Source organism: Oryctolagus cuniculus, chromosome 5 (genome assembly GCF_051225735.1).
Source record: "Oryctolagus cuniculus isolate XC-2025 breed Fujian yellow rabbit chromosome 5, ASM5122573v1, whole genome shotgun sequence".
NCBI classification, from domain to species: domain Eukaryota; kingdom Metazoa; phylum Chordata; class Mammalia; order Lagomorpha; family Leporidae; genus Oryctolagus; species Oryctolagus cuniculus.
The window spans coordinates 99,273,461-99,286,158 of NC_142871.1; the positions used below are offsets into that span (position 1 = coordinate 99,273,461).

Sequence of the window (12,698 nt, forward strand, 5' to 3'; positions counted from 1 at the left end):
AGGGGCAACCGGGACAGAAACCGGCACCCCTACTGGGACTAGAACCCGGGGTGCCGGTGCTGCAAGGTGGAGGATTAGCCTAGTGAGCCACGGCGCTGGCTGTGCATTGATTTTTGTATATGGTAAGAGGTAGGGAACTAATTCCATTCTTCTTCATATGCATATCCAGTTTTGTCAGCACCATTTATTGCAAAGATTCTTCTTAGGGCTGGTATTATGGTGCAGTGGGTTAAGTTTCTATTTGCTATGTAGGTATCCCATATTCATGTGCTGGTTCCTGTCCAGGCTACTATGCTTTTTTTTCTTTTTTTTTTTAAATTTATTTATTTATTTGGAAGGCAGAGTTACAGAGAGGCAGAGGCAGAGAGGGAGAAAGAGGTCTTCCATATGCTGATTTACACCTGAAATGGCCGCAATGGTTGGAGCTGGGCTGATCCGAAACCAGGAGCCAGGAGTTTCTTCTTGGACTCCCAGGAGGGTGCAGGGGCCCAAGCACTTGGGCCATCTGCTACTGCTTTCCCAGTCCATAGCAGAGAGCTGGAATGGACGTTGAGCATCTGGGATTCAAACTGGCCCCCATATGGGATGTCAGCACTACAGGTGGTGGCTTTACCCGCTTTGACACAGCATCGGTCTCAAGGCTACTAAACTTTTGATTCAGCTTCCTGCTAATGCACCTGAAAAGGCAGTGGATGATGGCCCAAGTGCTTGGGCCCTTGCCAACCACTTGGGAGGCCCAGATGGAGTTTCTGGCTCCTGGGTTCAGCCTGGTCCAGCCTTGGCTGTTGTGGTCATTTGGCAAGTGAATTTGTAGATGAACATTCACTCTCTGATGTTCAGCTTCTTGTATAAATGTTTAAAAATACACTGTGAGAAAAAAGCCCTTTAAATAACAACAAAAGAATACTCTGTTTCTCCAACATATGTTCTTGGTAGCTTTGTCAAAAATAATTATGAGGTAATATCTCATCATGCTTTTGCTTTCACTTCCCTAATGATTAGTTATGTTGACCATTTTTTCATTTGCCTGTTGGTCATTTTTATGGTTTTATTTGAGAATATTTTTTTAGATCTCTTGCGCCGTGGCTCAATAGGCTAATCCTCTGCCTGTGGCACCGGCACCCCGAGTTCTAGTCCCGGTCGGGGCGCCGGATTCTGTCCCGGTTGCCGCTCTTCCAGGCCAGCTCTCTGCTGTGGCCCGGGAGTGCAGTGGAGGATGGCCCAAGTGCTGGGAGACCAGAAGAAGCACCTGGCTTCTGGCTTCGGATCAGTGCATTGCGCCAGCCGCAGCGGCCATTGGGGGTGAACCAATGGAAAAGGAAGACCTTTCTCTCTGTCTCTCTCACTGTCCACTCTGCCTGTCCAAAAAACAAAAAAAATAAGTTGGCTGAATGTATGTGGACTAATTTCTGGGCTTTCTATCCTGTTCCACTGATCAGTGTCCCAGTTTTCATGCCAGTGCCACACTGTTTTAACCACTATAGCTTTGTAGTATGCTTTGAAACTAGGTATTGTGATGCCTTCAGTTTGAATTTTTCCCCACTTCAGGATTCCTTTGGCTATTCCGTTTTTTTTTTTTTTTTTAATGTGGGTTCCATACGAGTTTTAGGAATACTTTTCCTCTTTTTGTAAACAATGTCATTGATATTTTGATAGGGATTGCACTGAATCTACAGATTGCTTTAGGCAGTGTAGACATTTTAATGATATTAATTCCTTGAATCCATGTGTTCTTGATGATTACTTTCATCAATGTTTAGTAATTTTCATTGTAGTGATCTTTCATTTATTTGGTTAAATTTATTCTTAAATTCTTAAATTGACATTTAAAAATTTTATTCCTAAATTGACTTTTTTTTGTAGTCATTGTGAATGGGTTTTCTTTTTGAATTTCTCTTTCAGCAAGATCATTATTTGGATATAAAATGCTACTTTGCATGTGTTGAAATTGGTTTATCTGTTATAACAACTTTTTGACAGAGGAGGTTTATCCATGTACAAAATCATTTCATCTGCAAAGAAATCAAGAAACTCCACAACAACAAAACAAACAATCCACTTAAGAGACGGGCCAAGGACCTCAACAGACATTTTTCAAAAGAGGAAATCCAAATGGCCAACAGGCACATGAAAAATGTTCAAGATAACTAACAATCAGGGAAATGCAAATCAAACCACAATGAGGTTTCACATCACTCCGGTGAGAATGGCTCACATTCAGAAATCTACCAATAATAGATGCTGGCGAGGATGTGGGGAAAAAGGGACACTAACCCACTGTTGGTGGGAATGCAAACTGGTTAAGCCACTATGGAAGTCAGTCTGGAGATTCCTCAGAAACCTGCATATAACCATACCATTCAACCCAGCCATACCACTCCTTGGAATTTACCCAAAGAAAATGAAATTGGCAAACAAAAAAGCTGTCTGCACATTAATGTTTATTGCAGCTCAATTCACAATAGCTAAGACCTGGAACCAACCCAAATGCCCATCAACAGTAGACTAGATAAGGAATGGTTTTCCTGATTTCTTTTTCAGGTGATTCATTATTGCTACATAACAATTACACTATTTTTGGAAAAATAATTTTTGTATCCTGTAACTTTGCTGAATTTGTTATTCACTTCCACCAGCTTTTGGGTGGAATCTTTGGAGTTTTCTATATTTAATATCATGTCACATGGAAAGCCAAGACATTCTGGCAAAAAGATCTCTGTGAGTGAGATCCCAGTGGAAAGAACAGGTCTTCAAAGAAGGAGGTACCTTTCTCTGAAGGGAGGAGAGAACCTCCACTTTGACTATGACCTTGTCTAAACAAGATAAGAGTCGGAGAACTCAGAGGGCTTCCATAGCCTTGGAAACTCATGACTGGAGGAGCATAGGGAGATTACTGATGCCATAGACAGGAGTGTCAATTGGTAAAGTCAACAACAGGAGTCACTGTGCACTTACTCCTCATGTAGGATCTCTGTCCTTAATGTGCTGTGCATTGAGATTTAATGCTATAATGAGTACTCAAACAATATATTTCACTTTGTGTTTCTATGGGGGTGCAAACTGTTGAAATCTTTACTTAATGCATACTAAACTGATCTTCTGTAAAAAAAAAAAAAGAAATTATCAATTCCCAACTTGACTCTCACTGGGATTAAACATGACAATAGGTCTGATCTGATTTCATCATCATTTAAAAAAAATCATCTATTATTTTTCACTTTATGTTTCTGTGTGGGAGCAAACTGTTGAAATCCTTACTTAAGGTATACTAAGCTGATCTTCTGTATATTAAGATAATTGAAAATGAATCTTGATGTGAATGGAAGGGGAGAGGGAGTGGGAAAGGGGAGGGTTGTGGGTGGGAGGGACGGTATGGGGGGGAAGCCATTGTAATCCATAAGTCGTACTTTGGAAATTTATATTCATTAAATAAAAGTTAAAAAAAAGATATTAAAAAAATATCATGTCATCTGTACCAGTACCAGTTTGACTGGTACTCTAGTCCTTCTTTCCAATTTGATTCCCCTTTACTTTTTTTTTCTCTTGATTAATTGCTCTTGTTAGAACCTCTAGTAAATAAAAGTGGTGAAAGAGGGCATCCTTGTCTTGCTTCAGATCTTAAAAGCCTTCAGCTTTTCCCCTTTCAATATGATATAAACTATTGGCTTGTATATAACCTTTATTATGTTGAGGTATGTTCCTTCTATATCTAATTTAGTCAGAGATTATTTTTGTATTATGAAGAGATGTTGAATGTTATCCAATGCTTTTATATACCTATAGAGATCATCCTATGATTTTTGTACTTCATTCCATTATTGTGGTGAACCACATTTATTGATTTGTATCTGTTGAATCATCCTTGTATCTCTGGATGAATCCATCTTGACCATGGTGAAAGATCTTTTTAAGGTGCTACTGGATTCAATTTACTTGTATGTTTTGAGGACTTTTGTGTCTACATTCTTCAAAAATATTGGCTTGTATAATTTTTTTTGTTGTGTCTTTGTTTGATTTTGGTGGTATCCAGATAATAATGGTGGCCTCACAGAATGAATTTTGAAAAATTCTCTCCTCGAACTTCCACTTTGACTACGACCTTGTCTAAATATGATCAGAGTTGATGAACTCAAAAGGCTTCCATAGCCTTGGCAGCTCATGACAAGAGCCTAGGGTGATTACTGATGCCATAAACAAGAGTGTCAATTTGTTAAGTCAACAACAGGAGTCACTGTGCACTTACTCCTCATGTAGGATCTCTGTCCTTAATGTGTTGGTCAATGTGAATTAATGCTATAACTAGTACTCAAACAGTATTTTTCACTTTGTGTTTCTATGTGGGTGCAAACTGTTGAAATCTTTACTTAATATATGCTAAACTGATCTTCTGTATATAAAGAGAATCGAAAATGAATCTTGATGTGAATGGAAGGGGAGAGGGAGCGGGAGATGGGAGGGTTGCGGGTGGGAGGGAAGTTATGGGGGGGGAGAAGCTATTGTCATCCATAAGCTGTACTTTGGAAATTTATATTCATTAAATAAAAGTTAAAAAAAAAAAGAAAAATTCTCTCCTCTTCTATTTTTTTTGAAATAACTTAGGAAGGGTTGGTGTTGATTTTGTCCTAAAAGTTCGGAAGAATTCATCAGTAAAGCCACCTGGTCCTTCATTTTTGTTTGATAGGAATTTTTGAAAATTATTGATTCAATCTCACTATTCATTATTGGTCTATTTGGGTATTATATTTCCTCATGATTCAATATGGGTAAGGAATGTATTTCCAAGAATTTGTTCATTTCTTTTAGGTTATCAATTGTTGCCATATGAGTCATAGTAATCTCTAACAATCCTTTGTATTTCTGTGGTGTCAGTGGTAATGTCTCCATTTTCATTTCTAGTTCTATGTATTTGAAACTTCTTTATTTTTTACTTGATTAGTCTAGCTAAGGGTTTATAAATTTTGCTTGTTTTTCAAATAACCAGTTCTTCATTTCACTGCTTTTTTGGGGGTATTTTTAAGTCTCTATGTCATTTATTTTTGCATTGACTTTTATTATTTCTTTTCTTCTACCAGTTTTGGATTTTATTTGTTCTTGTTTTTCTAGTTCCTGGGGATGCAGTGATAAGTTGTTTATTTGAAATCTTTCTGTTTTTTAAATTGCATACTTCATTGCTATAAAATTTCCCCTTGGGGGCTGGCATTGTGCTGTAGTGGTAAAGCATAAGATGCTGGTATCCCACATGGGCACCAGTTCTAATCCTGGTTGCTCCTCTTCCAGTCCAGCTCTCTGCTGTGGCCTGGGATAGCAGTAGAAGATGGCCTAACTGCTTGGGCCCCTGCACCCACATGGGAGACCCGGAAGAAGCTCCTGGCTCCTGGCTTCAGATCAGCACAGCTCTGGCTGTTGTGGCCAATTGGGGAGTGAACCAATGGAAGGAAGCCCTTTCTCTCTATCTGTCTCTCACTGTCTGTAACTCTACCTGTTAAATAAATAAATAAATAAATAAATATTTTTTTTTTTAAAAGAATCTGCTCAATGTTGGGTTTTAACAGCCTGGCAGTGAGTTCTAAAATAGCTCAGTGATTTTTTGCTGACTGCCCAAGGTTGTATGGGTGTTGAACAAGGCAGCTGAACTCTGGCAGGCCCTAGGTGGGTCACACCTGAGTCTCACAGCAGGCCCTGTGAAATACTGGGGGTACACATCAGACTTGCAAGAGGCTGGTGGTTCTTTGTGCCAAAATGAATCTGTCTCACCAGGGTGCAGGTCTCTGCCTCATACCAGGGTAAATCCAGAGACTGTCTACACACAGGCACTGGTCTAGGAATGGAAATCACTGGGATCTAATAAAGCACAGCGCTGATCTCTGAGACACTTTCCCTTGGTCCCTTGGTGTCTGCTTCAGATTGGAGGAGCATGACAAAGGTAGTCCCTGGCTTCCCAGATGGACTCCATTTGGGTCCCCCAGTTGCTGAGACCCCTAAAGTTCTAGGGTGCCCTCCCTGCCCATCCCAAGTTGTCAGTGACACACACCCAATTGTCTCATCCATCAAAGCACAGGTGTCCACTTGGTGTGGGGAAAGTCCATGTGCACTGGCTGGGTGGTAGCGCCCTTTGGGCTTTATCTGGTGCCAAGGCTTGGCACGGGGTTCCAAGTTCCCTCTCCTGACCTCTCTGCAAGGCTGGAGTTTCATTTTCTGTGGACAGTTCTGGAAGTTGCCTGGCTCTGGAAGCTCTAAATAGTTACAAGTGAGGGCCTGGAGGCCTGGGCTAGTGGGCTCAGGATGACTGAACTTTTTCACAGTGGGCCTGGTGCTAGGACCAAGGTCACTCTCCCTCTCTCCATGTTGGAGCTGGGGGAGGGGTGACATGGGCAATTCTTTCCTTCTTGCTTTCTTCAATGTGACTTTTTATGATTATAACAAGATAAGGCACTGTGGTATTGTCCCTGGCTTCTGCAGATCTTGGGGACATGAGTTGGTGTGTGTGTGGTATCACACTGGTGTCTCTGCAGGGAAGTGAGTCTCTGGAACTTCTTACTGACCTGCCGTCTTGGCCTCACCCCCATCCTGATTCTTGATCCTTTGGGTATGTCTTGTTCAGAAGGCATTTGGGATCACATTTTTATCAAGAGTTCTGATATTTCCCATAAGTTAATCTTGATGTGAAATTTTTGGTTCACAGTGCTATGTACTTGGTGTACTCTTACTATGGACACTCCATTCTCCAGTTCTAGAGAAGCATAATACCATATTTCATCAGAAAAATCCTCCCCCTAATTTCCCTCTTCTCTTTTTGAAGGATTCCTCTTAATTGAGTCTTTGATTTCCTGAGATGATCTTTCAATATTCTTATCTTTGTTTCCTCTTATTTCTCATCCCTGTCTTTTCAATCTATTTCCTGGGAGATTTTCACAATTTTATTACTGTTTCTATTTTTTTTCTGCTGTCATATTTTTATCATCTAGGAGTTTTTTTCCTCTGACATCTTATTTACAGCTGAGCCAGTAAAAAAGACACATAGTCTCTGTATAAGTGGCTGTGCTTACAAACTAGCATCTACCCTTTAGAGGAACTGTGTAGAGAACAAGTTATTTTGCTGGAGGAAGTCAAAGTTTTAAAATAGAATGTTTTTTTTTTTGGTCCAGTTAGCTTCAAAGCAGCATCTGCTAATCTGCTCAATTAAGGAAATTATGTCTGTCTATCAGCATTTATTTCACAAACTTTCACTTAAGTCCCTGTTTCTGTTTCCAGTAAATCATCTTGGTTCCAGTTTGTACAGGCCCAAGCTCTCCAGAAAGAAACCTCTGAGAGAGAACCTCTGAAGAATTTTAAATGTGAACCCCAAGGCCTTGAGAGACAGACGTGGAGCAGGTGGGGCCAGGGGGAATGAAAGAGACAGAGAGTGAGAGAGACAGAAATCTCATCCACTGGTTCACTGCCCAAACACCCACACAGACAGGGCCGGGCCGGGCCAGAACTCAGTCTGAGCCTCTGCTGTGTGTGGCAGGGACCCAATTACTTGAGCCATCACTTGCTCTTTCCTCGGGGGTGCATTTGTGGGAAGCTGGAATGGAGAGCAGAGCCAGGACTCAAACCCAGGTGCTCTGATGTAAGATGCAGGTGTCTCAAGTGGTAGCTTAACTACTGTGCCAAACAGCACAACCTACAACGACACTTTCTGGAAAGAGCAATGGATTGGGATTCACACATCAGGAATTTGAGTCCTAGCTCCTCTTAGCCTCGTTCTGAGGATCAAGTATTATAATATTCGAAGTACTCTGCCAAGTATAAATCATTTCATGAGCCTCAGGAGTTATTAATAGTAGTTGTGACATTTGGGCAGGTATTCAAAATGCTACTGAGAGCTGGTTTCTTTCCCCAGACTCCTCTTCTTGAAAGGAACAGTTAATTTAAAGGAATCAAGCAAAAATATTGACACGTCTAAATTTGCTGAGAACTGATGGGGTTTTAAACTTTCTCCTAAAATCCTGAAATTCTGGTTAATTTAGTCCTTTCACTAACCAAATGGCAAAGCAGCTTGGACATCTCAGTTTCTCTTGTAGAAGGACAGTGGCTCTGGCTTAAAACAAATGAGATTGCTTTTGGTCTTCGTGTGTTCAGCAAGCCAAGTCAGATTGGTTAGGTAAGAAAATGAATTCATCAGCAAATGAGGCTTGCTTTTTAATCCAGTGCATCCTTAAAAATAAATTTCTACAATATATAATCAAGGCGTATAGCTCAAATTCTGTCCGAAGATTACAACAAGGAAGGACAATGGATACATTTATTAATTATATTATTTCTATATATAATATGTTAATTAAGTGCATTTGGACAAATGAGCAATTGTTTTTTAAATTAGTTACTTCTACCCTGATTAATAAAGCTATGATTAGATTTTAAAAGTATTTTTGGACATTTCAAGCCTTACATTTTGCATTCTTTTTTGTTAAGAACAATATGTAAGTTGGAGTTTTCAATAAAAGCAAAATTCATAATTTAATTTCATTATACACTTGTACAAGGTAACTTGCTCACATAGTATACAACCAAATTCCACAAAAACAATTCTAGACTTCCCAGCAAAGCTGCTTGAGCAGCCCCTGCTCCATCCTTTGTGGACTGCCTGTGAAGGAAGAAGCCTTGCTTTGCTTCAGCTATGGACTTATAAATACCTTTGCTTCAATGATTTTCTGTACAAACGCTAATTTATTCTCAAGTTCCACTGGAAATTGTTTTTGCACAGTTTAGTAGTCAATACTGCTAAGTTTGACCAGGAAAGTGGCTGCTTATTACCCAAATTCATCTTGTGCAGTTATGGTAGCCAATACCCACTTATAGCTATTGAATACTTGAGAAGTAGCTAGTGCCACTGAGGAACTAAATTGTTAGTTTTAATGAATTTAAATTACATAGGTGTATGTAGCTGTACTGGGTATCACAGTTCTGTAGCATTACAATTGATGCATGCATGAGAAACTTCTTGAAGGGCTCACTTTCTAACAGAATAGCTGGTTATCTAAGATGTATTATTGGTACCATATATAGACAAGGCTTAGTGCCCAGAAGGACGCAAGGAACCCATGTAATAACTTATATACTTACAGGCTGGAAAACATTGTTCCAGAGTAAACGGTAGTAAAGAGAAAAATTTATTATAAGTATAGAAATACACATAACCAGTTAAGAAGCACTAATTGATGAAAGACCACCAATTTTGGGCATCAGTATATTTTGCGTGTATACTAAAGTATATGAAGTATATGACTCCTTCTCCTTTCAATCTGCTGACTAATGTTTGGGATCAGTTCTTAGATTCCTACTACTTAGAATTTTTTTTTAAAAGAAACTAAATTTACTTTCTTTTTAGTGCTTCTTAAAAACTTTGAAATTTAAAAAATAGACTCTCAGTGGTTTGCACTGGAAATCATCCCCAATAGTCCAACTTCTTGTTATTAGTTCAAAATCTCTTGATAGAAAAATAATATCCTCACACAGTCATTAGATGCAAACAAATATCCTTCATGATATAACTGAGCCACATTCTCTCCCCCTTATCCTAGCTCAGTTTCTGCTACAGGTACCGCATAGAACAATCACACATAAAGACTAAAGATTTTGTTTTTAACCAACTCACTCACTACTCAACCTGTAATTTAAATTGAAATAGTGTGCTTGCTACTACAGCATGAAGACAAGTCCTCTCGCATCTTGAGTCACCACCCAAACCACTCAAGTTTAAAAGTTTTGCAGTTTCAAGTGCCTGGCAAGAGAGGAAGAAACTTTAGGTCGTAGAAATACTTTGTCCATAATTAAATGCCAATTCCACATTATGGATCACAAAATACATTTTGTAAATCTTAACATGTTTCAGGATGGTCCTACACCCAAAAGATTTGGATGGCAAAAAAGAGCAGCATCCCTTTGTCCTGAAGCAAATTCTGAGTTACTGGAAAGAAAATAAAATGCTCAGCAGTGACTATATATTATGAGCTAACTTCAAATCATATGTTCATTGCTTCATATTCTCAAACATAGATGCATTCCATAATCCCACTAGTTCTTAAAATAGAATAACTATTCCAAGTTATTGCTGTAGGTAGCATTAAAGCATTTCCACAGGTACCAAACCTTGACATGCTAAATAAATATGCTGTTCTTCAGAACAGTGGCATATGTCTGCCTGGAGAAAGTAATTGTAATGCAGGAAACAGTGTTGTGTTCTGCTCTATCACTTAATGATCAATTATGTTTCACCAAGCAATTCATAAGACATAGCAGGTCATTCCAGAAGCAACACAACTGCTAACCTCTGCATGGCCTGGCTGGTATAGTTAATTAATATGAACAATGCATGGACCATTTCCTGAAAAAAAAATAGCTTTCTGTTTGGGAAAGGAGGTGCATCTGATCAAATTCAAGATTTTACTTCAAGTTCTGACTTCATTTTTTTTTTAAAGAACAAAAACAGTAGCTCTACCAAGCAATGAAGCACAGAGTTTGGAAAATGACCCAATAAGCACTTATGGAGACAGATGTTGCCATCTATCTAGTGCACTGACATTTACCTGAATGAGGTTGGCAGCTGGGTTCCTTCTTTTCTCAAAGTGTTTCTGGCGATGCTGTTCCTGTACTTTTAATGCAAAACCTGAGCCAAGAATGCCCTGGAACAAAATATAAAAATAGTACTTAAAAAATTTCAAAAGCACTGTTAAATAATACAAATATTTTAAAAAACTTTTAAAATAAGCCTGACAGAAGACAAACAGTATATAACCTGTCCATAAACATGTTCTTATTAAAACAAACACTATTTATTTCTATTATAATACCATCAGCCATAGGCAAGTTGTTGGGCAAGCTGCTAAGAGATACAGCAACTTCTGCTCTTTAGTAATTCAATTAGGCATCCTCATTTATTGTCTTCTGTGGTACAGTCAGAGCCACCAAATTATAAATTAAAAACTGCATGTGGCCTTCTCCATGACATTGCTTCATGCCTAAGTTATAGCAATGGTCTTATCCAGTGATAGAATTTAGAGGATATGAATTGAGGTTTTGGAGAGAGCTGAGTATTAAATCTGGAAGAGTTAAATTCTCACTGATGTGGACACGGAGTATGTTTTGTATTTTGATGAAACTCTGAAATTGCATACTCTTCATCCATGAAATGAAGGAGACAGCTTAAAAGAGCTGTCCCAGCTCTAGTCCTTCCTGATGCTATAATTCTATATCAGCCAAAATAAAGTGAAGAGAGAAGAGTTACCCAGACGAGACTAACAAACACTCAGTCTTGAACAGATGCAAGATTTTCATCTTTCCTGATTGTACAAGAGACAAGATCATGGGTCACTGCAAAGCATAACCTGATCTTCCTCAGTTTTACTCTCACATAGCAGTATTCTTTGCTTTCTTAGATTTGGCTCACCTATTCCAATTTTGGGGTTAGTAAGATTAGTATCCCTCTATGTTTACATTATTTTATTATAATTATTCTAGTCAGTTTTGGTGTCCTTATGCTCATCATTTTGATCCTTCACAATTCTGGTTCTTTGATGTTTCCCCTCTTTTCAGTTTGCTTTGGTCTAACAATTGTGAGACCAAGTTGCCTTGTCTCAGTCTTGGCATGGCTTTCAGAGTTTGCTAAATTCAGCCTCTGTGCTTTGCATCCAACTCTCACATTTATTAGAATGTACTTGTAGTTTCACTGCTTCCAAGCAAATGGATTATACTTGCTAGCAATAAATGATTAGCTTTTTATTAAACTTCAAGGAGTCTAACCCCTAGGTTAGAGATGGGCATCTTATAAGCATTTAGTCAGTATTTGCCACAGGTAAGTAATGGTTGCTTTTCTTTTCCTCATACTTTTAAACTAGCTCAAAGATGGCATTGGCTGCCTGGAGAGGTAGTGGGTTTTTCACCTCTAGGAGGTGTTAAGTCTCAGCTGGATGACAACTTGGCTGAGATATTTTTGGCCCCTAGATAGCCTTTAACCTTCCTTCTGATCTTGAGATTTCACAATTCTGAGTACATCTTTGACAATAACCAGGCAATAAGTAATGCAACCATGTTAAAATATACAGTTATACAATAATACTATCTGCTATTAATATGCGATGATCTGCTCCATTATTAATTAGGATAAATGACTGAAGTATGAAATCAGAAATTACATCATAGGTTCTGTTTTTCATCTCTTTTTCAGTGACTGTCTCATGCTCTCCAAAGTCTCCATCTCATGTAGGTTGTGACTGCACAAATTGAGCTTTAGAAAGATTGTTTTCTATGGGCTGGTTTATAGATTCAAATAACATTTTCCTCCACATAGAGATTATACAAATGACCCTCTGTTTTTTAAGCCTTAACTTTTTCTTATTTAGGAAAAAGATTGATTTTCCTTTTAATGTCATTTTTCTTTGAAGTATTAACATGTAAGAGAATAGAAAGCATTCAAATTTACAGCATATATTTACATTGTATATTACATGTGCATAAATTATATTCATATATACAATCCACTCATATGTAGCATAGTTCATATCCTGTAGATACTGAATTAACAATAACATCTACCATTTTTGAACACTTACTACACGGAGATGAGGTTCAGGGTGAAATCCTTTTTGGAAAATGAAGACAGGCCCTACACAGCACTGATTTAGCATCTGCCAAACAAACTAAAATGTGCTGAAAATCAC

The 12,698-nt window shown here is 38.6% G+C and overlaps 1 protein-coding gene across 5 annotated transcripts in view; it reads right to left on the bottom strand.

Moving 5' to 3' along the window:
* KCNQ5 (potassium voltage-gated channel subfamily Q member 5) overlaps positions 1-12,698 on the bottom strand; it is a 639,793-nt gene that overhangs the window by 81,823 nt on the left and 545,272 nt on the right. For all 5 annotated transcript variants that reach the window (XM_051854552.3, XM_051854551.3, XM_051854550.3 and 2 more), the window contains one exon: positions 10,569-10,664. In XM_051854552.3, the coding sequence (XP_051710512.2) occupies positions 10,569-10,664 (96 nt within the window). Of the gene's footprint in view, positions 1-10,568; positions 10,665-12,698 lie in introns of those variants that run through there.